We start from the raw sequence: 26,371 nt of genomic DNA, 5'->3' as shown, positions 1-26,371 counted from the left end.
TGATAATTTTTTCAACTTTGATTAAAATAGAATGCTGTCCTAGGATAAATCTCTCATTGCATTGTGTTCAGTTTCTGACTATGAGACTTGGAAAATATTTAAAATATGGCAGTGGAAATGCATATTTCCGTTAACTTGTGTATGTTTCACTTTTTGAATATGCTTAGAAACTTTGAGGTATGAATTTGGTCTTTGTTAGTGGCAAACTCTTAAATTGTTGGCACAATACTCTCTAATCCTGCTTGAGGAATTGTGTAGTTTTTAAATAAAACAGTCCTTTAAGCAAGATGACTTATAACCCTGTGTGCATGCCCTCCCCGCTTCTTGAGTTGCTTTCTACTCATATAGCTGAGTGCTGAGCAACTAATGCTAAGTTTTTCATGAGAGAATTTTGTTTTTGCTGAATCATAAAGAAGAGCTACTGCCAAAAAAAGCCGAGGGCGACCTCATTTTCTCTTTGGCTTAATTAATTTACCCATTGAAGGGACAGGACCAATTTGAGACACTTCTGTTCACCTGTGAACTCCTTGTTGTTAAATATAGTGTGTTAATTTTCTAGTTAACCATGCTGCTTTATAAGCACCTCATACATTAGACAGGAATTTGCTCTGTACAGCTGAAAACAAAACACTGTATATTGGGAAATTTTAAAAGCTCAGAAGGATTCTTAAACTAATTCATACAAACATAATTAATAAGCTGGAGTCTTCAGCTTACAGTGACCTGTAAAGTTTGGAACAGAGAAGCAGAAAAGAGTCTGTGGCTTGAACGTGTAGATCTTGGGGAGAAGGATTTCCAAAGACCAAAATGGCAGTTACTGTGTTACACCATTGGGAGTACTTTCAAAATCAAGTACTTCCTGTATATGTCTATGAAATAAGATACCAAGGTTTGTTTCTCCTGCTGTGACAGATGGCCTTGCAATATCTTAAACAATGAACTGTACACTCTCACTTCACTGAAGTATTTGTGTAAGCCAAGTTCTGTGCAAATAAATATGGTAAAAGTGGTTATTCAAAAGTTGTTAATGGATTCTATCTAAGATTGTAAATTGAGAATGAAAATATACATTTAATTTTGTTAGAATACTGATTTTTCTCTCTTCTTCCCTCCCCCCCCCCCCCCCGAATAGGTGTGTAAACAGATTTGGCTAGGATTATTTGATGATAGATCATCAGCAATTCCAGACTTCAGAGATCCACAGAAAGTAAAAGAGTTTCTACAGGAAAAATATGAAAAGAAAAGATGGTAAGCCAACACTTCCCATTAGTTTTGATAGAGATGCTCTCATACAGTAAAATGTCATAATTTCCCAAGCCATGTTATAGACATTTCAACAGGATAATAATCAGCAGATTGAGTTGACAAATAATACATCCCAGGGCATGTACAAAATATAACCATATAAATGTATCCCATGTTCACAATTAGTTTCCCCTGGGCTTCTTCATAAAGGTCTGTACTTGGATCCAAACTGCCTAAGCAGCTGCTGAGGCTATACAAGATACTTTCCCTCTGAAGGTGAAGAAGTTGCCCTCTGTTAAAAAGGGCAGCTTTTGCTGTTTCCATCAGAGTGGCTTTTAGGTATGGCAGAAGAGATGCTATTGGGTTCTGTTCATGCTCTAACAGCCCTTGTCTGTTGTTTTTTTGTTTTGTTTTTTCCTTTTTATATATGTGGCAGACCTTGTCAAGCTGTATTAGATTTGTTGCATTATACCCTGAATAGGCTGTAGGAACTACAGGTTGGACCTCCCAAAACTGGAACTCTGTCATCTGGCAACATTTGTGGTCCAGCAGGACCATAAGTGTACATAAACCTGGGATTCCTGGCTGGGAGTCCTGGTGGCAAAAGGGATGGTGGCTCAGAGCCCTGGTGGACAGGCCTGGAACTGGCACTGGAGCCCTAGTAGTAGAGCTGGTGATGTAGCAGGGCCGCAGCAGCATGGTGGGAGGAGGCGTGGCTGTGTCCGACAATGGGGAGGAATAAGGGTCTGGGGAGCCAGTACCAGGGAACTTCCTCTGGTCTGGCAAATACCTTCGTGCGGGACTGGTCAGAGAGGTCCAACCTGTATTAACTTCTCCATTTAAATGAGCTCTATCAGGCGATTGAAGTTCTGTATGTTTTCCATTGAATTGGGCAGTCAATATTTCATCTTGAACAAGGAAACTGTAGTTTCATATGGTGACATCAGCAGTAGTATAGGACTTACTGGGTAGTCCCTTACTGGGATGGAAGTACAGTGAAAGTAGCAATATTTACCTGGGGTTTGTAAAAATACTGATAATCTGTAAGTGAGTATTTAATAAATATTAATTCAAATTGCATTTTAAGGAAATGTTGACAGCATCTTGTATTCTCTCTCTACTCCAGCCCACATAATTAAAAACAGGGATGCAGCCCTTGGCATGTCTGGATCTGGCCCCGAGGCTCAGGGCTCTTCAGCATTGGGGAGCCCATGCTGGTGGTCCAGCCACTACTGCGAGGCTGGAGCACACAATTTACTAGTCTAGCCTCTTAGGCTCTGGTGTGGGGGGAGGGGAGGGGGAAATGTGTGGAGTGTCTTTCCAGTCGGGGCCATGTCAGTGAGGGTTTTTTCACTTTTATGCGGCTCCTGACTCCCCCGGAGTCAGCAACCCCCAACCCAAAAAAGGTTCCCTGCTCCTCATTTAAAAGCTCATATGCCAAACTTCAATATTACCTATTGTGTTCCCTCCCTCTGGGGCATCTGGTATTGGCCACTGTCAGCAGACAGGATACTGAGCTAGATAGACTTTTGGTCTGACCCAGTATGGCTGTTCTTATGTTCTTAATACGGTATGCAGCAATGGTTCAGACCATGGCAGTTGGTTGAGAAAGGGACTCTTAACATCACTCTTGAGTTGACGTGGATGTGACTTCAATACCCTAATTCTGCTAGAAGTGTTTTTTTTTTTCTTCATTTGTGGACCTCTAACATTTTTTTCAAATGAAGGTGCAGCCCCTTTTTGGAAATCCAGCCTATGCTCTACAGACTCCTAGCATAGAAGTCTTAGACACATGCTTGGCACAGTATTTGATGAAGCATTAGAGGACACTTAACTGTTTCTGTGGTGGTGGTGGCATTTCCAGATTTTGACCTGTAAGCGGGGGAGAGGGCATTCTGTTTTTCTGATGAATGAAAAGTGAGGGCCTTTTCTGGGATCTGAAAGGCTTTTTTGTTTATAGTCACTTTTTGCAGACCACAGATAGAAAACTGCTATAAAACACTGGAAAATTGAAGCATCAAGCTTGTGAAACCCAAATGGTTTGAGATGTGGGACACTAAAATGGTGACTGGACTATCAGACCAGTAGTGCAGTTTGACATTGGTCCAGGGCCTAACTAACAGCAAATCTCAGACCTCACAGCAATAACTCTTGTTCCATATTGGAACAACACTTAGTTAAATATTTTGCTTATTCGACTTAGGTATGTTCCTCCAGAACAAGCTAAAGTTGTGGCATCGGTCCATGCATCTATATCTGGGTCCTCTGCTAGTAGTACAAGCAGCACACCTGAGGTGAAACCACTTAAATCTCTCTTGGGAGAATCTGCACCGGCACTGCACTTAAATAAAGGCACACCTAGCCAAGTGAGTGAGTAATGGATGAAAGTTCTATTGCATGGGATTGTCACCAGATTTAAAAGGAGAATGGGCATTTTGTGCATTGAACAAGATTTTACAAAATACTGAAAATTAAGGCATTAGTGGATTATTACAGTGAAACAGGCTTTAGTAGCTTTCATGCTCGGTTGCTTTTACAGAATGTGTATAGTGGACTGATCAATTGAAAAACAGAGTTCAGTGGTGGCTTGACTTTGAAATCTTTAAACTAAAAATGATACTCTGCCCTTTGTAGCAGAGTAGACTAGTATTTTTGGTACTACTTAATAAAACTAAGACTTTCTTTTACAACTGCCATCTTTATTAAAGGGAGGCATGGACAGGACTTCTTTCTCAGCCAGTGTTACTGATTTTTTTTTTTTTTTTTTTTTTTTTTTTTTTTTTACAAGTAAAACACTGGCTTTTCAACAGCTAGAGATATGCTATATCTCTTTTTAATTTGGGCCTCTGACAATATTAACTGAAATATAAACTAGATTTTATATAAATTGTGTGTACAGTACTCTGAGGTGTACTTAGTATTTTGGTCAGTCCAATATACTAACTTTTGTTAGCCTCCCTTCCTTAGAAGCAATTCAGGGGACACTGAAGCTAATTAAATAGATGAATGTAATCAATCAATGTTTCTATATGGTTATGAATACTGTGCTGTAGATTATGCAAGTATGTGTTGTAGTCTTGTCATATGACTTTGTTCAGCTCTCTCTGTCTAGCTTATCCATAACTGCATGTGATATGCTGAAGGTAGGAAGGGAAACATTTATATATGAAAAATAATGTATGATGTAAATGAATCTGTACAATTAAACACACAAAAGGATCAAACTAAGGTTGTGTTTTATAGGATTTCCTGGTCTTAAATGTTTAATCATGTAGCCTTAATGTTCTGTCAGAAATTCTTCAAGAAGCTTAATTTTTTTTTCTGGAAGATGAAAAGGGGATTCGGTGAGAACCAGCTTCTGTCTACTGGGCTCTGAAGCTTTTGCTGGGCTTCAGAAATAATTACAAATACTACATACAGGTTCCATAATCTAGTCATTTGTTTAGACCAGTGGTTCTCAAACTTCTTCCTGCATCACTTGAAAATTGCTGAGGACCTCAGCATGCCACTTACAGATCTTTATTTCCAAATGTTTATCATGAACTAACCATTATAAAATACTTTGGATAAAAGTACTATTAAACCCTCCCCTCCCCCCCCAAACCTTGTATGAACAAGACATTGCCATCAAGTTTTAACAGTGGTTTGAGAAGAGAGCTCTTTCCTTCCACAGAGTTACCAAATTGGGGCTGGGAAGGGTCGGTCTCTCTCTCCCACCCATGCCCTGGCAGCTGCTGAACTGGGTCTAGGAGGGAAGGTGTGTGCGTGTGCGTGCTACTGTAGTAGTCACAAAGTTGAGGCTGGAAAGGAGAGGTTCTTACCCCAGCTCCCAGGCTCTGACTACTTGGGAAAGTTACCTTCTTTCTAATATCACTGCAGCCCTGCAAGTCCCAAAATACGACACCCCCCCCCCCACTTGTCACCCCACTGCTGCCTCCCACCTGAATTATATTTCTCCCCCCCCCCCCTCCAGGTCATCACCTCAACTTACATATGCTTACCTGCATGGCTCCACTGATTAGGTGGGCAGCCCTTCATTCTCTCATGTGACCACCTAGGCAAGCATTTTTAGTGCAAGGGTTATCAAACTTTGGGTTGTGGCTTGTAAGGGTAAGCTGCTGGTGTGCTGTGAGATTCTTGATTTACCTGAGTGTCTGCGGGTACGGCCGCTCGCAGCTCCCAGTGGCTGCAATTTGCTACTACCATTAGTCGGAAAAAGTGAATCATGTGTACAGACACTTGGGTAAGCAAAGAAGCTTGTGGCTTACCCTTACAAGCCGCAACCCAAAGTTTTAGAAAACCCCTTACTTAGAACTATCCTCATGCCACTGAGGCCCATAGTTTTTGAGACCCTCTGGTTTAGACACCTCTAATTTTCCTGTTTTGCATCCATCTTTGTCTCTGGTAGTCTGCTGCACAGCTCCTTAAGCAGGGCTACCTGAGACGCTTGCTAAGTCCATAGAGTTTGGCGAGGGGGGCGGGGAATATGATCTTGCACACCTTGAAGAGGAAAAGGAAAAGTTCTTTAAGTCATTGCTCATGCATATTCTTAGTTATGGGTGTGCATATCATGTGCACAGTAGCCAGGAAGGTTTTACCCTACCAGAATACCATTGGTCGGCAGGGGAGACCCCTAGAGTGGCGCCAGTATGGCTAGATATTAAGCACCCTGCAGACCACCCCACCCCTCAATTCCTTCTTACTCCCAGTGAAGGTTGTTAGAGCTAGCATTTCTTGCCTCGGGCAAGCGCGCTTTCCCTAGTTGGCCTTTGTAGGTGATTCTTTCAGGTGTTAAGTAGCTGTTGTTTAACAACTTAGGGGCTGGGGCATGGTGGCTGGGTCATGCCTCAGCTCCCCAGCTTCAGTCAGTAAAGACAGTGCATGAAGTTTATGTCTGCAGGTGATCCAAATGATTCCTGCCTGCAGTGTTTGAAATGGCCCAGTTACAGACAAGTGCTGCAAGATCTGCAGGGCCTTTACTTCAAGAATTTGAAGGGACAGAGCTTCGCTTCTGAAATATGTTGGCAGACATCCCTAGATTGGCATTCAGCACTGCAGGCTGTGGGACTGGAATCGGTGACGTTGGTGCAGAGTGTACCAGCTCCGTGTAAGGAGTCGGACAAGCCATTTCAGCACTGACATTTGCCGAAGTCTAGTTCTTGGCTCCCATCCTGCTGTGGTGCAGAAAAAGAAAAAGGCAGGAGAGGGGGCCAGTCCCCATTTTGAATGCTAGAAAGCTTTAAAGAATCATGTCCTGGGTTGGAGCACCCATTGAAAGAACCTGCCCATACAGTGCCGTTAACTATGGCGTCTCTGCCGATCCCGTTGACTCTGAGAGAGTCAGATGGGAGACGTGGTTATGCCATATACTCCTGAGACAAATGAAGCGGCCCATGACCTGATTTAGTGAACATCTGGTCAGTCAGAGTCACTGAGGGAGTATCCTCTGGTCCCTCTGGCACTGTTGCCAGTACTGGGCTTGGTGCAGTCAAGGGGGAAGCCTCCCATGTTAAGGTCATTTTTGCCTCTGCAACGGTCGTGGAATCGGGACCGACAATCTCTGCACTGCTCCAGTGAGGGCTTCTGTTCAAGGCAGAGGCCTCCTGGGTGGCACCATTGATTCAGCAGAGACTGTTCACTTCAGCACCGGTCCCAGGAGGGATCCTGTACAAGGTGGAGTCTTCCCGATGACCTCACTCCTGCACAGAGGCTGCCAGTGTGGCATAGTACTGATCCTCTGTAGTCATCACGTTCCACATTCACATCGGAGTTGGAACCGGAGGGTCACCTGTCCAAGAGGCGGCACTTCGATGCAAGAACACCTAGAGAGGAGGCAGGAGCTAGCCTTACAATGGCCTCCTGAGTGGCAGGCCCCACCTCATTGGCCTTTCTGGACTCCTTGGGCCTACCACCAGGTACAAGCGAGACGTTCTAGGTCCATCTCAGTGGCCTTCTCAGCAAGGGCACTCCCTCAGCGGCCCTAGACTGAGACCTTGACGTAGGGGTTCAGTTGTCCCAGCAAACAATGTCGGGGTTGCAGATATATGCTACGCATCATTTCGGGGTGCCGGAGGAATCCCGTTCGGTACCGAGCCTGCAACTGTGACAGGCAATGGCTTCCCTTTCCGGGGAGGACCAATGACACTGGGTTCTAGGATTGTGTCCGCATCACAGCACTCCGGTGCTGATGACCAAGGGCTTGTGCCTTCGGTAATGGATATGGAATAGGAAGAAGAGATGTGGGACCCCTTGACCTCATTGTCTCCAGATGAGAGGGTAGCAGGTGCAGTGACATTTGCAAATAGAGGAGGTGGTGGAGGATGCAGATCCTATGGTGGACATTTTGTCTCGGGAAGGGTGGGTGTCCAGGGTCACACTCCCTTTTTATCAAGACTATTTTCTCCACCATGAAAACCCTCTGGCAGACCCTGGCTTCTATCCCTCCAACTGCTGAAGGGGTTGAGCGTCGATACTTTTCCCCATCTAAGGGGTACAAATACTTGTATACACATCCACATCCCAGCACCCTGGTAGTGGATGTGGCTAATGCTAAGGAACACCAACGTTGCCAGTGTTCCAGTCTGAAGTCCGAGGACTTGAACAGGCAGGATCTGTTGGGAAGGAAAGTTTACTCATCGGGTAGTCTCCAATTAAAGGTCTGCTACAATTATAATTGGGCGACCAGGGACAAATTTAAAGAACTCCTCCTATTAGACTCTAGGGCTGTGTCCAGACTCAGGGGTTTTTTCGGGAAAAGTAGCCTTTTTCCGAAAAAACTTCCCCTGCGTCCAGACTCAAGCCGCGTTCTTTCGAAATTAAATCGAAAGAATGCGGCTTTTCTTTCGATGGCGGTAAACCTCATTTCACAAGGAAGAATGCCTTCTTTCGAAAGTTCCTCTTTCGAAAGAAGGCGTTCTTCAATGTAAATAGGGCTTCTTCGAAAGAGAGCATCCAGACTCACTGGATGCTTTCTTTCGAAAAAGCAAGCCGCTTTTTCGAAAGTTCAACGTGCAGTCTAGACGCTCTCTTTCGAAAGAGGCTCTTTCGAAAGAGGCTTGCAGTCTAGACATAGCCTAGGTCTGAGTTTGCGGCCCTTGTAGAGGAAGGGAGGGTAACTTCCCAAACCTCCCTTCAGGGAGCTCTTAATGTCCAGTCTGTCAATGGGCATAGTTATGAGACGGAACTCTTGGCTTCAGGTGCCTGGAATCCCTCCAGAGGTCCAGAATATAATACGGGACCATCGTTTGATGTTAGAAGTTGGAGTGGGGGTGTCAATAATGAGGCCTAGGCTTCTAGGCAGTTGCTAGGGCCTAGGAAGAATTTTTGAAGGTGTGCCCGAGGGCAGTGTACCTTTCTCCCTCTCAGATTCTGTTCCTATGTTTGGGGGCTGCGTGTCCCATTTTTACCATGCTTGGGTCCAAGTCATGTTGGACAGGCGGGTTCTGAGCATGGTAAAAATGGGACATTCTATTTAGCTTCTGGCAACCCCACTTTGCCATTTCCGTCCCATCCTTTTTTTAGGGACTCCTCTCACAAGCAACTCCTGTGGCAGAACATGCAAATGCTCATCAGTGTAGGGGCAGTAGAGGGGGGACTATTCAGGGGGACAGGATTTTATTCCTGTTAATCCTTATCCCAAAGGCCAAGGGCAGGTTATGTTCCATAGTAGACCTGCATGGTTAAAATTCATATGGTATCTCTTGCCTCAATTATCCCTTCACTCAGTCTGGGAGACTGGTACACTGCCCTCCATCTGAAGGATGTCATGTGGCTATAGTTCCAGCTTTCACAAGATTCCTTCATTTTCTGGTGGGTGGTTCCCACAGTCAGTTGAGGGTGTTACCTTTCGGCCTGTCTGCTGCACCAAGGGTCTTTACAAAGTGCATGACAGTGGTGGCAGTATTCCTGCAGTGCAGAGGGGTTCGGGTTTTCCCTTAAGTGGACAAATTGGCTGATCAAGGAGCCTGTGACCAAAGTTCCTTTTTCTGAGCCCTGCACAGAGGTTCAGAGCTCCCCATGCAGGCAGAGAGCTCAGCTGATTGGCTGGGGAAGCACGGGCAGGGCACTTGCCCTCTCAGAGGAGCAGAAACAGCAGCAGCTACTTGAGAAGCTGGCTGCAGCTTCTACTCCAGGGCTGAGCAAAAGATTATCTTAAGGCTGGATCCAGCTGCAAGTGCCTCAGCTGGCTCCCTGCCTACCTACTGCACCTGGCACTCTCGAAAGCCGAGTGCAAGGCCACATGTGTGTTTGAACTCAGAGCCTGGAGGGAGGGGGAAAGAGGCTTCTCTTACTGCCCCCACCCCCAGTAACTCTCATTGGCTGGTTTCGACCAATAGCAGCTCCCTGATTACAGGACAGGCAGCGTGTGAAGTACATTTTTCCCCTCATTCCCTAGGCTCACCTCATTCAATTGGAGCTGCAGGAGCTATGTTTATTGCTCTAATGAGCATGTACAGAGGTTGGAAGGTAGAGACTCTGACTAAGGAGGCTGCTGTCAGGGAGCCAGGTAAGGTCTCTGGCACCCCAGCCTCTGCCTCCCCCCCCTTAGCCCTTCTAACCCATGTAACCCAAACCTTCTGCACCCTTGCTCCAGTTCCTAGACACTACATCTGCCTCCTACACCCGTGCTTAGGTCACAGCCCTCTCCCAGACCTTGCACCCCAATCCACTATCCCTGGTCACAGCCCAAATCCCTTCACCCCCTCCTATACTCTTACCCCAGGTCACAACCCCTCCTCTCCTCAGTCCATTGTCCCAGATCAGGATCACCTACTTCACCCAAACTCCCATGTCCCACACCCCAATCCCTTATCCCAAGCTCCCTTCTGCACCCAGCCTCCATCCCAGAACCCTGTATCTCCTTCCTTAATATAATGGAAGAGTGCAGCCCTCTGCCACTTGCCAAATTCTTGCAGTGGTCCCTCATTAAAAATTATTGCCCACCCCGGCTTATGGTAAGAAAGAAAAAGATTTTTTTAACAGATTTTTTTGAGTGTTTCAGATATCTAAAACTCTGATCTTTAATGATTTTTTAAAATGCGGTATTATAGGTAACCATGTATGTATTAGTATTGCATTAAGGCCAGATTTTTGCTATCTGGTAGAATTCTAGCTCTGAGTCAGAAGTAGCGAGTCTTAGGCGGTTTGTAGGATGAAACCTTATTTGTAAGATCTTTGAAATGTGCATCTGTCTCTTATAAAGGATGATGCATGGACTCCAAGGTCTCAGAGGAGTAGCCATGTTAGTCTGGTGGGTTTTTTTTGTTTTTGTTTTCCCCCCCCCCCCTCATTACAACGGTCCTGTAGCACATTAGGCTAAACAAATATATAAATAGTATCATGAGCTTTTGTGTGCACAACCCACTTCAGCCAAGAGTAGTGTTAATTTTTCTTTTTATTTGATTTCATATTAAATAACATAGGCATTGCTCCTTGGTGATTATCCCTTGTTTTAATATATTTTCTTCCGCAACTATGGACTATTGTTTATACTGGTGGGTGCACATCCACACACTGCCTCACTTGCACATAAGAAAATTCAACCTGCCCAAGGATAGAAAATCTTACAGGGAACACTGACCATGACCATGTTCAGCGGGTTAGGCCTCTTATTTACCTTCAGAAGTCTACCCTATCACCCATGCAGAGCCTAGAGTTTGTAAGGGCACGTTTGGACTTGCTGGCAGCCAAGGCATCCCTCCCTCAACCCTGTGTTGCGCATGTGCAAACTATTTCAAGGTCTGGGGGCCCATCCTGTTGGGATGGCCAGGATTTGCCAACAGGTGTTGAGCATATGGCTTCTTGCACCTGCGTCATTCCCTTCGCCAAGCTTTGAGTCCATCCACTACCGGTGTGGCTAGCCAGCATGTACAAGCAGTCTTAACATTCTCCCCAGAAGGTGCCAGGTGTCCTGCCATTGGTGATAGATATCCTTCAGTGGTGGCTGGACCCTCTGAACCTATGCTGGAGATTGTTTTACTTTTTGGCTCTCACTGACTTTAGTAACCGATGCCTCAGACTTGGGATGGGTGCGCATTTGGGCAGACTCGTGGCATCTGGTCATGGGCAGAATGTGCAGTGTACATCAATGTAAAAGAGCTCAGGGCAGTGAGGTTGGCCTGTGTGGCCTTTTTGGAAAGTGTCTCAGTTCACACAGACACCACCACAGCGATGTTTTGTCAACAGACAGGTGGTGCTCACTCTGCTCCCTTGTGCAAGGAGGCAATGTCGCTGTGGGAGTTGTGCATCTTATTGTGCAAACACTTGTTGGTCTCTTACTTGCCAGTGAGTTCTGAGATCTTGGCAGACAACCTCAGCCGCTTGTTCCAAACTCACAAGTGGGCTCTGAGATGGGAGGTAGTGCAGTGCCTTTTCCAGAGGTGGGGTCGTCCCCATTTGGACCTCTTTGCCATGAGAGGGGAACAGAAAGTTCCGAGCCTTCTGTTCTTACCTGGGCAGCAGCAAGGGCTCCCTAGAACAGGGTTTCTCAACCTTTTTTTATTAAGTACCCTTTTAAAAAAAAAAAAAGTACCTACAGTTTTCAGACACATTTTTTACTACCATTGCAACACATTTGTTTAAACAACTTAATCGTAGCCAGGTGGGCGATGAAATTTTTGGGTGTGTAAAGTACAAAAATAATAAAATGCTGTAAAACTTAAAACAAAATTCAGTTTTCTCCAAATTTCTGTTGTTGATGTACCATCCCCTTCCGCCTCCAGACTACTCTAGAGTACCCCAGGGTACTTGTACCACTGGTTAAGAAATACTGCCCTAGAAGATGCCTTCCAAATTCACTGGGGAAGGGGTCTCCTACATGCATTTCCTCCTCTTCCCCTTCGTTCACAGGGTGCTAGCGCCACTTTGGGGTCCCCTCTGCCGACTTATGGTATCCTGGTAGGATAAAATCATCCTGGCAACTGCACATGCTGTACGCACACGTGTAGTTTCGAATGCACATGAGCAATATGTCTCAAAGAATACCAGTTATGAAGGGTAACTGTCTTCTTCTGTGTACCACAGGAGCTCTAGATTAAATTACAGATTTTAAGGAACTGATTGATTGTTGTGGGGTTTTTTTGGTTTTTTGTTTTAAACTGTATAAACTGTGGTCTGAATTGTAAAGTTATGAAAGTAAACTAACAATTCTCAATGGCAATACAACAGTTAAAACTAGTACCAGAATAGGTTTTCAGTCTGTGTCCTTTAGCTTTTTGTAAATATTCTGACTTGGTTAAATATTGGCTCTCTTATTTGTTTAGCTAATTAAATGTTGTTTGTAGTCCCCTGTTATTGTTAGATCTCAAGGACAACAGCAGCAGGAAAAGAAACAATTTGACCTCCTCAGTGACCTTGGCTCAGACATCTTTGCTGCTCCTGCTCCTCAGTCAACTGCTACAGCAAATTTTGCTAACTTTGCACATTTCAACAGTCATACAGGTAAGAGGTGTTTTTTTTGTAGACCCTCTCTCCTAATCAAATACATAGAGACCTTAAGGGTTACTTTCTTGATGGCTCTGAATAATAAAAGGAGTGACTCTTTCTGTGCCTGGAACATAGTTATATCAGTTCAGATTTAGCTTGCAGCAAGTTGGAAATAAACTTTAATAAAACAAGTATTTAAAATTTTACAACTTCTAATTCCTGCAAAGAGTTAGTGCAATTAGAAATGGGTCTCTCAAATATTGATATGAAACTGACACAAATTGAGTTTGGTCACTTTTTGTCACTCTACTTTTATTTCCTTGGGTTGCTTGTTTATAAAGAGAATTTTGGCTAAAAGGAGGAAGCAGGATTGTTACTGGCAAGAAGAAAAGGTGAGTAAAGTAGTGGGGATTGGCAGACTATGCAAGATAATATCGTTGCTTCCCTGTGAAAGTTGGCAAGATACTTTTATGGAGAAGGAATGAAAAACTGTCAAGAGACAGCTGGTATGGAAGTCAGTGAGGGGGAAGAAGCAATGCTGCCTCAGAATATAACAGAACTGAAGGAAGAGAGAACGAACTTTGTAGTGGAGGAAGTTTATATGGCTGGGATTCAGTAGCATGGGAGCAGAGACAAAACAGTTACTGAATATAAACCAGGGCTCGGTGTGGTGCAACAGACTTGTAAATGTTTGTAGAATCACTGTTTTTAAACATCCCTGAATATTATGGGAGTGAGGGGAGAACTTCAATCCATACAACTTCACCCTAAAGAAAAATGACCACAAAGTTGATTCTGAACGCCAATATTTGTCAGCAGCCTATAGCTATTGCTAGTGTGGTGCCCACAGTCACATAGGTTAGTGGTAAGTGCCTATCCTTTGTAATTGCTTAGCTTATGAACTCTTCAGAGTGGGTAATTTTTACTAAAATGTTTACTATTTGGTATAGTGGAGCCCCTGTCCTAGTGGTTGTCTCTGGTTTCTACTGTAATATTGCTAATACTGAAGAGAAGTGCTACTAGTGAAAAATCTGTGGCGGTCTGAAGTTAGGGTTGCCAGGTGTCTAGTTTCGAGGCGGACAGTCCAGTATTTGAGCTTTCTGTTTGGGGAAACAAATCGAGAAAATATAAATGAGAAAATATAAATGTCTGGTACTTTCTAAATAAGATGTAATGTAGATTGTGATGTAATGTCAAGTGTGTCTTATATTTTTGTTGAAACCATCTGGCAACCCTATCTGAAGTTGTCATGCTTTATATGAAATTACAAAGCTAAAATCATTGGTACACACTTCTGGTGAGCTGAGTAAGAGATTTGGGTCACCAGTTTAAATAAAAAGTTTATAATGTTTTGGGTTTTTTCCCCCAGATATTGTATTTTAAAGAGAATGTGAGACCAGTTGAATTCAGTAGACTTTAAACATGAATAGTTTTAGCATATTTCATGAAATGAGAGGCTCATATGAATTAGTTTCTTGGAATGTAGTTAATTTGGTATGATTGAACCATTACCTATTTTAATCTGAAAATTTACATGCTGATGGTTTTCTGTGATGGTGGCCAAAATTTTACTCCAAAGGTGTCTTAAGTCTTTCCTATAAAGATCCAGCATAAATACACTACATAGGTACTAGATTACTCTCACTTTTTTGGCAAGACCTGTAAGCCTCTTTTTTAGATATTTTGTGCTTGATAACTGATCGTGGTTTATGCATTTAGATTTATCTCTGTTCAAGACTATCTTACTGTCCCCTATAGGATAGGACATGTATAAAGGATTTTATATATATGAGTCAAGAGCAGGGGTGGGCAATAATTTTTGCCCGGGGGCTACTTCAGAAATTTTTAAAGTAGCCCCGGGCCACCCTGGAAGGGTTATCTAGGGGTGGGGGAGCCCCTTTGCCCCCTTCCCACTAGGCACCCATGCCCTGGAAGAGGCTTGGCACACTCACCCACCCCTAGGCCAATCAGGACTTGGGGGCGGGGGAGCATGGGAAGCCTTCTCCCACCCTGTGAGGAGCCCATGGCACAGGCTCCTTGCAGGGCTGGGGCAGGGCAAAGGAGGCTTCACACAGCTCCCCCGCCCCCAGGCCCTGATTGGCATGGGGCTGGGGAGCGTGTGAAGCCTTCTCTGCTCTCCCCACCGCCCCGCAAACAGCACATGGTGCTTCAAAGCCTCATGTACTCCTGGCACGTAGGCCTGGGGGCGGAGGAGCATGCAAAGGTGCCTTCGCTCTGCCCCTGCCCTGTTCGCAGGGGCAGAATGGAGAGGGGCGGGGGAGCAGCAGAGCCTTGGCGGGCTGGATTCACCCACTTTTGCCCACCCCTGGTCAAGAGGGAAGACTAACCTTTTTCAACGAAACCAGCTACTTTTGAGATTGAAACCATTGCTTTAAGTTGTGATGAATACTTGGAACATATCTCACTAGTATCCTTTTCTGCAGTAAGGTGCTCTTGCTCCTCTTATGTAGTGAATTTGGGGAAAACAAACCCAATTCAGAGCCTTCAGCTTGATCTGGACTAGTACTTTTTACATCTTACAGACACATTAAATTGCTTACATCAAGTGGCAAACTTTAGATCACCAAGCCAGTTTCTGTACAGTGCAAAATACCTGTTTACCTGGTTTGTAAGCACCATATTTTATAAGGGCATTTCATGTGTAGTAAACGTTTCCAGTGATCCAGCTCATGAGTCACAACAAGGCTGAAGCCCTTTTCTTTTCCTATCAACATCCTAGTGCCATTCCTCCCCTCCCCCATCCCCACGCTCCCATGAACCTGTGTTCAGTATTCAAGTTTCTAATCAGGTCTATGCTTTGCCCTATGAAGCTGGTTCTGATGTTACAGATTTGTCTTCATGGACCAAAGGAATGAATTGTTCAACTCATGTACACCTATCATAGCAAACTCTTAAAAGGTCTAAAATAGAATTGGAATTGCACACAAGATGGACATGAACCTCTTACAAGAAGAACATAGGATTGTTACAGTAGTTTTTTCTGTAGTTGTGTATTGGTGGTGGTCCATGATGCCTATTTTAGTAATGTGGTGGTTCTGCCTCCTCTACAGCTCCTCCTACTGGAAACTGAATATTTTTTTGCCACTTATAGAAACTGCAGCTGAGAGGCAGCAAGAATAGCCTTGGTTTTATAAGCTTTTGCAGCCACAAGAGGATGGGGGCATTTAGTAGCCAGCAAGAAAAACTGTGTTGGGTATTTCTGCATTGGTTGAGTAGAATGTGGAGAGAGCGAGAGCACTCTATGGGCGGTTGAGTGCCTGTTGCTGTACTTGGGTACTGCCTGCTAACTACACAAGAGTGCAGCTTCTGATGTGCTTTTGTAGCTCCTTACATGCCAAGTAGTATGTGGGAACTTGGGCAGAAGGGCTTGGGAGAAGAGAGGTGGGGAAAAGGAAACAAAGTGACGCATTGGAGATATGAATTGGGGAAGGGAAAACCATTTTAGTTTCCTATCTTCAGTATTCTGAACTACAAATCTACTTAAGTTTCTTCAAGTGATTGCACTTTTCCATTCCACTCCTGGTGTCTGCACCCAGGGCATGTTCATCAATTTTTTTTTTCCTGGGCTTGATTTAGTAGTTAGTGCCATTTCTATAGTACTCTATAGGAGCTGCTCCAGCTCCTACTGGTTAAAGTTGGATATCCCTACTTGCAAGTAGTCTTAAAGTATAGCACTCCCTGAAATAGATCTTAACAGTTCAATCTGGAAATCCTAGAAATAGTTAACTCTGGCAAGAACCTTGTGTGAGAAGTAATTGAATTCCAGTTGCAATTGGGAATGCATAAATATCCTAAATTGAGAGCTTCTTACCCCCATTTGGTAAGAGGAACTTTTCTAGAGGGCAAGCAGCATGTATAGCGTTATCTAAGATGCCTTAACAAAGCAGACATCATACTAATTGTATTGATTTGAACCTGAGTCTGCTTCCTTTCATCATAACTTCCATCTTAGCCAGGCACTGATAAAAACAAAGCTTTTGCACAATCTGGAGATGAAGTCTGTAGCTGTGTATGTCTGATGGAAATAATTAATGTGATTTTATCTATATGCAATTCCCCCATAAAGTAGTTCTGCTTTGAACAAATGTGATAGCTTCACAGCTGAACTTGACAAAGTATGCCTTTCTTTCACTATGCAGTGATGGTGTAGCCATATCAGTCCTCGGATAATAGTAACACAAGGCACATGAGGCCATATAGTTTGATCAGACTAACTTCTGTCTCACTCCTCAACAAAAGTTGGACCAACATTCTCACTTGTATTGTTCCTTTTACTTGACAACTCAGACCTTGTGTCATGGGTAGCTATATAGGTGGCTTTAAATAAAGCAAACCTCCTGAAGGGGGTATTTTGGCATTGTCCTGACTAGTAGTGTTTAATATATATGAAGCTTTCTTTTTACATACAACTTCACTTTCTAAATATGCAGTCTAGATGTTTGTTACACAATTCTTATACTTTGTAAGAGAACTTTGTTTTCATAGCTGGAATTGTCAGAACAACTATACTTTAGGCATCAGCATTTCTGTTGTAGCTTCTTTTTTTTTCCTGGGGTTTATGAAAACTTGCTCTGGCAAATTGAAAGCACTGATCTGATAATACCACAGTATCTCCAGAGAACCCATTCCCATCTGGTATACCAGCAGAAATTCATGTACTGAGACTTTTAGATCAACTTAGTCATTTTAAAATAGACTCATGTGTTGGGATTCCCCTCTGGTCATTATTACTTGTACATTGTTGAGTGTAAATAGTGGCTAGAATTTTCAAAGGGTCAATAAGTAGGTTACTCAGTTCATATTAATTTTCAGTGGGAATTGAGCACCTGACTCCACAGCCATGGTCTTATGACATGAAGGGAATGCTTGAGGGCAATGGGTGTCTTAATTCTAAATTTCCTTCTTTTTCAGGTTCACTCTGTGCTCATAATGTTGATTGGTGTGCAGTTTTTGTTGTCCAATATTCTCAATATCTGGATGTGGGGGCAAAAAAGCCAAATAAACATAAATGCTGTTTTGCAAAAGAAGGCATCTTACATTTTTGTTTGTTTTTTAATTGCTTAGTTTGGCTTCATGTTCTATAATGTGATTTTATTTTTTTTGTTTGGTTTTAAATTTGACAGGGTAGGTGACTAAATAGTGATGATTAAATTCTGTAACAGTGTTGTAGTTCATATGTCAACACATGACATTTTAAATGCTGTAAAAATACATCCTCGGAGTGAACATATTTCACATTTCCAAGCAAGACTTACAGGAGTCAAGTAGCCTACCAAGTACATTGGCATTTCACTAGAAAATGGTTTGGAAAAGTGAAACTTTGTGTGTGGGTGTTGGCTTTTACTAATTACAAATTTGATCTTCCAAGCTTTCTGTGCTAGTATTGTTTAAGATGAATCTGATATTGTATGTCTACATTGCAGTAGAAAGTGTGATTGCAGTACTGACTAGGCATGCCCATTCTAGATTTAACCTAGCTTTTGTAGACTATCTAAAAATAGCAGTGAAGCTGCCTAGTATTGGTTTTGCTCAAACTTGACAAGTATCCCCAGCCTGTGCTGCTACAACTTCACTGCTAGCTATGCCTGCTAGATTAAAGCTAACATGGGTATGTCGCCATTAGCTGCAGTTATACTTTACTAAAGAATGTGATGCTTCATTTATAAAAAGAGAGGTTGTGCTTGAGGCGGGACATAACAGTGACCAACATAGCCATAATTTACTTCAGTTAATACATATGTTTTTGTTTGTCATACCCATTAACATGTTTTGTTCCTTTACAATTTACAGCGCAGAACTCTGCAAATGCAGGTTTTGCAAACTTTGATGCATTTGGACAGTCTAGTGGTTCGAGTAATTTTGGAGGTTTCCCCACAGCAAGTCAGTCTCCTTTTCAGCCCCAAAATACAGGTAGACTACTACTAGCATTTCTGATTAATCTTTAATTCAAAGTAATCCAGACATAAAAGTTAGAAAGTACCTCAGTTCAATTCACTTCCTGCACCTGCCTGCTTTAACACAATCATAATCTGAAGCTCTGGGGAAACTCAAAATGAATGCCTTTTTCTCTTTGGTTGTTCGGTGTGTTTTTGTTTTGTGTTACTTTTTATTTTTCTTGGCTTTTTTTGGGAAGTCTCTTAATTTGTGACATGGTAATTTATTAGCCCTACACATGAAATATTTGTAGGCTTCCTGAATAGAACTATATTGATACTACTGAATATCAGATCACATTTATCTGTGGCTTGTATCTTCCAAGAGAACATTTCATTAAAGTTCAATAATGCAGACCAGACTGGTGCAAGTATTGAATGTATTTACCATACAAATGCACGTTAGCTACTCAGAATATTCCATGTGTAGGATCTATTGCTAAATTCTTATTTTGCTTTTCTTGTTAATTTGGTCACACTTAACTAACTTGGACTCTCAGTTGCTGTTTGTCTATTTCTTTGGATGATTTCTTTTCCTCTTTTCCTTTTTAAATGTGGTGTCGTTTAAACTTTTTTTTAATTTTTCTCCCTCCTTATGTTAACTGTAATCCCTCTCTCACAATTTCTGGCTGTCCAGCGTTCAGAACGCTTTCATCTAGCTGCAGTTTTGGGGAATTTACTTCAGCTTTCCCTCTCCAGGCTGTACACAGTAAGTTCCATTGACTAGGAAACTTAGCTTGTTTTGTTTTTGTAATTGTGTGTTTGATTTAGTTCCAGCCTTTAAATATATTTTCACCAGTCCGACTTTTTTGCTTATGTCTGTGCTTGCATTTAAACATATCAAATTGCTGATGGTGTATTAATAGTTAATACGTGCTGAGCTCTCCTCCAAGTGTGCATGCATGTACACATACACTTTTTTCTATTCATCTTAAATCTAATTTGATTTGTACATATTAACAAAACCCTCTGTCCACAGAGAAGATTTGGAAGCTCATAAATTAAATATACCTTTTTAGAGACTTAAACATAAAATTTGTTGCACACATTTAAAAACCTGGAGCTTTCAAACTGACTGCTATATTACAGATCATAGTGTAAGTTCTAATATATGTTTAATTTATTTTAGCATATTTAATGCTGGGGGGGGGGGTGATTTCCTTGGAAGAAGGGCTCTCTGATCCCTTTTCTTTTCCTTTATCTCCCCTCCTCAAGGCTGTATTGTCTGAGTGCAGCCATGACATAAGGGGGAGGAAGGAGAAAGGACTGAATGAGTCTCTCTGAACCTTGGCCTGGTATCCTGTTGTGCTACCTCTGGACTTTCAGGCTAACCTTTTTTTGCCTGCAGTGGTTACTGAAATGGTCAAGCATATTACACTGTTGAGGAAAATAAAGCAACTTGTATGTACTTTGCTGGATTGTTACAGCAGGAAAATTTGAGTTGCTGTATTTTGGATTTATAAAATTAAAGCTATTTTTTTCTAGCTAAATATTAGTGGTGTTCGAGTTAACTTGACAGTGTTACACTGAAACAGTTTTGCAAGAGCTGATTATGGTGTCTGCAAACTATTGAAGTTTCAGTGTTTGCTTCAGATTTAGAAGTTCATAGAGATAAATGTGCTCATTCTGATCATTCACAATTAATTTTGAGTGTGAGAGGGGTTTTAGCTAGTCTGTGGGATAAAAACCAAAAGTGGTGTTACTTTCTGGTGTAACCACCAAGAGGTGGGATGATATTGCCACCAAGAGAATTTGGAGAGACTTTCCTATACCTTTAAAGTATCCATGTTTAACTTATTTTGTTACAGGTGGAAGTGCTGGATCAGTGAATGCTAATTTTGCTCACTTTGATAACTTCCCCAAATCCTCCAGTGCTGATTTTGGAGCCTTCAATGCTTCTCAGAGCAACACAACAGCAACTGCTGCCAGTAAAGTTGCAGTGAATAAACAGAATCTCCAGTCAGCAGACAAATATGCAGCTCTTGCTAATTTAGATAATATCTTCAGCACAGGGCAAGGTATTAAGTTTTTTTTCTTTGACTTGTTCTACTTTTTTATTCCTTAGGAGGATGGCTGTGGCTGTCAAGAATGATAGCCAACTATATTAAGCATGCTTTTAAATGGTCTATTCTAATTAACTTAACAAGTGCACATTTTAAACTTCTGTATTGCTGTGCTGCTTCTTGTAACAAAGAAAATGCTTTAATCTATGCAGTCATTTGCAAAATAGCACTTATCAAAAAGCTCATGGGTTTTTGATATCATGCAAAAGGTTTTTTCATGTTGTCAACAAAATTATTTCCTAGTGATGAGTATTCTAATATACAGAAACCCGAATATTGTACTACTGCTGAAGTGTGGAACTTCATATATTTAATCACACCAGCTGTGGTCTAAAGTAAAAGTTGTCTTTGCAATCAAATGGGTTAGCTTCATGTACACACTAATCATACATTGAACAAGAGTGAAACATGAATTTCGTTGTCACTTAAGTTTGATTTAGTCCAGCATACTATAAGGGCAAGTTTAAGTCATGTATATCAGTTCTTAAGCAAAACTGATACAGTATATGACTTTGTACAACTTTAAGGGAAAGAATATTAACAGTCTTGAAGAGGGCCGTGGGCGACTAACTCTCTGACCAGATCTATACTGCGATAAATTTAAGATATGCAACTCTACCTACGAGAATTGAGTAGCTGGAGTGGATGTAGTTTGAATCTAATTTTCTCCATCCTCACCACTGCAGGAAGTTGATGGGAGAAACATTCCTGTCAGCTTCCCTTACTACTTGCAGCCTCGTGGAGTACCAGGGTCAATGGGGATGCCATCAGAGTTTGATTTAGCGAGTCCTTGCTAGACTTGCAAAATTGAACCCCAGAAGATCGATCTCTGGAGCATTGATTGTTTTTTTTCCCCCCTTTTCCCCATAAGTGTAGAATAATGGCTCATCCTGAGGCTTGTCTAAGTGCGACGTCAATACTGGCTGCTCCATAACTAAGTCTGCCGTGAATTTTGTTTTTAAAGATGAAATTTGAACCTATTCTAACAAACATTGCTGTTATATCTGTGTTCAACACAAATACAGAACAGATCTATTAGGTGCACAGTCAAGAGTCGCTCAGTATTTGTATCGCCATTGACCTGGCAATGTTTATGAAAGGAGATGTTAAAAAATGCCCTACTTTTAACCACAAGTTGTCCAATTTTTTGATTGCTCCTGCATGTTTTGGTGCATGCTTGCTAGATTGTTTCACTGAACTAATATCTTACTTAAGGGTATCATGAGGTGACTTACTACCCCTGTTCTTACAGTGTACCTGCATAAAATCCTTAAGTTACTCTCCTTTGTCAACTGTTTTGGTTCATATTCTTCCATATTCCAAAAAATAGGTGGTATTACTCAGTGCAGTTCTATGCTGTTACACGCTTAAAGTTTGAGTCCTTTAGACTTCTTGGTTTCAAAATGCCATGCACTGGTGCTTATAAAATAATCTCTGGAATCTTTATCTCAGTGGAAATCTGCTGAGAAAAGGTATCCTTGGAAACAAGGAGATTCTGTAAGGTTGTCGATGGTTTCATTTTTTTTAAAACTAATGCTCTGGATCTGTATCATGTAGCATTTTTTTTCAAGGTTTGAAGTTTTGTTACCCTATTAGGGCATCAAAGAAAATTAGCCACCAGTTGGAAGATATGGCATGGCATATGACACATTCTGCATGGCTCATGAATTCAGTGTTTAGTGGAAATACCATATAGAAGGCTTGGGAATACTTCCCAGCATATGGCCTTTGGGCTGAAGGCCCTGGGAGTGTGGGTTTCTGTATGATGATATTTTTGAGATAATAGTTAAGTAAGAGTAAGTCTATCATTGTAACTTGAATTGTTATGCTGCATTGCTTTCTAAATGTGTGTAAACTTGTTTCCATCTAAATTTTCAAAGCTCTATTTTAAAGATGTCACACTACATACTAAGGTTTCAAATGAATTTGTCTTTTTCACTGAAGCAAGAGTATTTGACTTAATAATACAATTGGTGGAAAATAGGAGGCTGTTTTTAGAATTATAGATCTGTTGAAGCATGGTACTGTGTGCTTATAAAAATAGAGATTTGGGAAGCAATAGTTGAGCCCTGTATTAGTGCTGCATTTAAATCTTATTTAATTATCTTAAATGATGTGAGAATAATTAAAACATTTCTTTGAGTGTGGAAAAGATTATAGGAAAAACATATTTTAGAAGTGTCCTTTTAAACTTCAATATGGTGTCTTCTTTTCTAGGTGGTAGTGAGCAAGGAGGTGGCTTCGGCTCTGTAGTTACAGCACCGTCAGGTCCTGCTGTGTCAGCCCCAAGTCAGCCAAGTGCATCTTCAGACAAGTATGCAGCTCTAGCAGAATTAGACAGTGTGTTCAGCTCCACAGCAACCTCTAGTAATGCATATACTTCCACCAGTAATGTTAGCAGGTACTTTTTCTTGTTAGAAGTTAAGTAATTAGCTCTAAGACAGCTGTATATATAGGCAGAAAAATAGTCCAATGGAAGCATTAATAAAGTTGTTTTTTTAATCTGCTTGTATTTAGCTGTTCTTCTTTGTTGTAGATAATTTAAAAATTGTAGGGAATTAATTCTGGAGAGGAGTTAGTTGTCTACGAGTGTCCTTACTAAACCTGCATCTTTTCTTAACATAGTTATGGTGGTACTGCCCGCTAGAGGTTGTAAAATTAAATTGAAACAAGTGTTCATCAGTGAAACACTTTTACACCTTCCCAGTCAGCACACACTAAATTCTGTTGGAGGATAATAATCCTCCATATGGATTACTTGCATGCTTTTTTAAATGTATTGCCTTAAACAGTTAAGATTAGTTTTGAATAGTGGGATATCTGCAATGTACAGGTCTTTCTTTTTTAAAAGTAAGTAATTAAAAGCAAGCACCTGTAGGAACTTTGCTTGGAAATATAAATTTCCCTGTGGCTTTTGCTTGGCAGCTTATGCCTATTTCTTTTTTTTTCTCATTGTCCTTACTCCTCCATTGGCAGGCAGGATTTCCCATTGCTCAGCGCTAATGTATTTAGCCTTTGACACTGGCATCAGGAATTCAACTCCTGGAACAAATGGATTATATAGGATTTTCAAATCTGTACATAAATATCCTTTTCTATTTGGCTTTAATGTGCCAATATTAATGGTAGATGTTTGTTGAATGAGCAACTCTAACTTTACTGAATGTGAATTATTTTCAGCAGTGCTTTTGGAACAGTACCAGTGGCTGCTACTGCACAGACACAGCCTGCATCTTCAAGTGTGCCTGCTCCATTTGGAGGTATAGTAAATGTTACTAATGTTCATGCAGAGTATAAGCAAATGTATTGCTGAATTTTAGTTCAGTATCCTATTTGTATGATACTAAAGATTTCACTGTCATTAGACTAAATAAACTGCCAGTGCAATCAGTATTATACAAGTCTAAAATATTAGCATGTTTAAAAAAACCTCTGTAGTACCCAACAAAGAAAAGGTACTTAAACCTTACGTAAAGTTATTTCTGACTATATTTGACTTTGCAAAGGATCTGTAGAACAAATGTAAATCAGTATAACCCTGTGTAAAGGTTTTTTTTAAAAATTAATTGTTCTTAATCTTTCAGCAACAACTTCTACAAACCCATTTGTGGCAGGCCCTGTTGCTCCAGTAGCACCTTCAACAAACCCATTCCAGACCAACAGCCGAGGAGCAACAGGTTAGAAAAACATCAAACTGTACAATGCATTTTTATGCTATGCAATAGCATACATTTTTAATTTCAAAGCTTTCGAAGTAGTGTCAACTTTATAGGAAGTGACTGAAAATAGGTCATGCGCAAATAAACATAAAATTCTGCACTTTTTTTAAAGCAACAGAGCATAATAGTTAAATGAGATCACTAGATATAGCCAAATTGTCCCTCTTTGATGTTGCAAAACATTCCCAAGGCTCTTGGCAGCTCGCCTAGTGAGGAACCTGGAAAGCTGCCTTTGTTCCACGGACCCTGGAAGCCATTGGTACTAGAACTTTCAAGAGCTTTGAACATGACTTCTGTCTCCAGACTCCCCACCAGATGGGCTGCCAAGGAGCCTGGCAGAAAACCAGACTAGGCAGGTTTTATAAAATGTTCAGCTTCCATCTATATTGTTGTCATGTTCTCATGGAGCGTTCAATGATTTGCCATTTTCTGATGTAAGATTTTTTTTCTGCTGGAAACTTTTTCCATCAGCTGTAATAATCCTATTCTGTCTCTAAATTCCCTTTTCAATTTCAATTGACTACAGCATTGACCTGCTGTGTACAACTTGTAGCAGTTATATGCTAGATGTGATTACACTACAGCGTTGGCTGTAACAGTTTTTGTATATACTTTGGAAAGCACTTTGGGGTACTCGGGTATGAAATACAGTATCTATAGGGCCCCTTAATTGTAGTTCTCTGTGGACTATAAATTCTGTTAGTCACAGTAACTCTTATAATTGTACTAAACTATCCACTGTGAAAGGCAGAGTGGGATTGAGATAAGAATACTTGTTGAATATTTAAGTATTTGAAACAGTTAACTGACATGTGCACTGTCACTGTGAGAACTTATAACCTGTTTAAATGAATGGAGCCGTTCTTGCTATTACCGTTCTCTGCACCCTCAAAGACAAACCCCACACCCATTCATATTTTTAGGTTTTTCCTTTTTTGCAATTAGGATGAGAAATCCTTTTTAAATGCTATCTTAAAAATATGAGGCAAAAGGTGAAATCTGGAGAAGCCATTGTAAAATGGTTAGTTGATTAATTGAAAAATCAGATTGCTGTTCCTCCTTCCAAAACAATGCTCTTGGATTTAGACACTACTTAGTAGCATTATATTTTATTCCATCTCTACAATGCTGAATCTTAGGATTGGTCCCATGTGGCAACTTGGACTATTCTGCCATTTAATATACTATTCATTTAAAAGTTTTGATATGCAACCAAAACTATCTCCTTTATTTATTTAATTTCATCCCAGTATTAAGATCTGGACCACTTTGGACTGTCTTCAGAAATTTGTCACTATTTTGTATCCATAAAAACTTATAGCCTTTAAAGAGTTTGTTGGACTTCACTGCCCAGTAGAGGCATTCTGAAGTTACCTCGGATATGCCTTCATTGACTGCAGTTAGAACTGTGCAGGTATGAGATGCACTGTGTGCCAAAGTGCTGAATGGATGCTGTAGATGTGACCTAGAAGACTCCTAGTTTACATTTAATGTAATCCCCTTCAGACAGGGTTCCATTGATGTGAAGTAGGAAGTTTTTTAGTTTTACTTCCACATGAGTTGGGTTGTAGCGCTTTGAGTGCGCTGCTATTCACTCCTCATTAGGCTGAACTGTAGGGCAGTGTAGGCAAGCCCCAAGTATGAAGATGGTTTTTCAGGTTAACCCTTTAAAACAAATTCTCCAACTTCTCTCCCCCATACTTCCAAAACATGCTATCCTTTGGAAAGTGTTTGGGCATCAACAAGTTAATACTGTCCTTGAGTTAAGTATCTGATACAGGAAATATTAATTACAGTATCCTCTCCTAAGTACCTTTCTGCAAACATGAATGTAATACAATGGCTTATAATTTAGCTTTATGCTATATCTGCATGCATGCAATAAACAATGGGTTTGGTATAAGCTTTAGAGTGCATATTAGGAACAAAAATTAGACATTTGACTTTGAAATTATGCTAACATCTA

The 26,371-nt window shown here is 41.4% G+C and overlaps 1 protein-coding gene across 13 annotated transcripts in view; it reads left to right on the top strand.

The window, feature by feature from the left end:
* The window catches only part of AGFG1 (ArfGAP with FG repeats 1), a 63,013-nt gene that overhangs the window by 29,263 nt on the left and 7,379 nt on the right, over positions 1 to 26,371 (top strand). For 5 of the 13 annotated variants that reach the window (XM_025182999.3, XM_075937603.2, XM_075937602.2 and 2 more), the window contains exons 3-11: positions 1,133 to 1,248; positions 3,449 to 3,611; positions 12,528 to 12,684; positions 18,481 to 18,600; positions 19,261 to 19,332; positions 20,432 to 20,641; positions 22,904 to 23,087; positions 23,867 to 23,946; positions 24,271 to 24,363. In XM_025182999.3, the coding sequence (XP_025038784.2) occupies positions 1,133 to 1,248; positions 3,449 to 3,611; positions 12,528 to 12,684; positions 18,481 to 18,600; positions 19,261 to 19,332; positions 20,432 to 20,641; positions 22,904 to 23,087; positions 23,867 to 23,946; positions 24,271 to 24,363 (1,195 nt within the window). The remainder of the gene's footprint in view (positions 1 to 1,132; positions 1,249 to 3,448; positions 3,612 to 12,527; positions 12,685 to 18,480; positions 18,601 to 19,260; positions 19,333 to 20,431; positions 20,642 to 22,903; positions 23,088 to 23,866; positions 23,947 to 24,270; positions 24,364 to 26,371) is intronic. The other 8 variants (XM_075937610.2, XM_075937609.2, XM_089780854.1 and 5 more) reach the window with 5 other exon arrangements.

Source organism: Pelodiscus sinensis, chromosome 10, assembly GCF_052426305.1.
Source record: "Pelodiscus sinensis isolate ZL-2025 chromosome 10, ASM5242630v1, whole genome shotgun sequence".
Taxonomy (NCBI): Eukaryota; Metazoa; Chordata; order Testudines; family Trionychidae; genus Pelodiscus; species Pelodiscus sinensis.
Note: the sequence above shows the minus strand (reverse complement) of the source record. Positions and strands in the feature narration are given on the sequence as shown.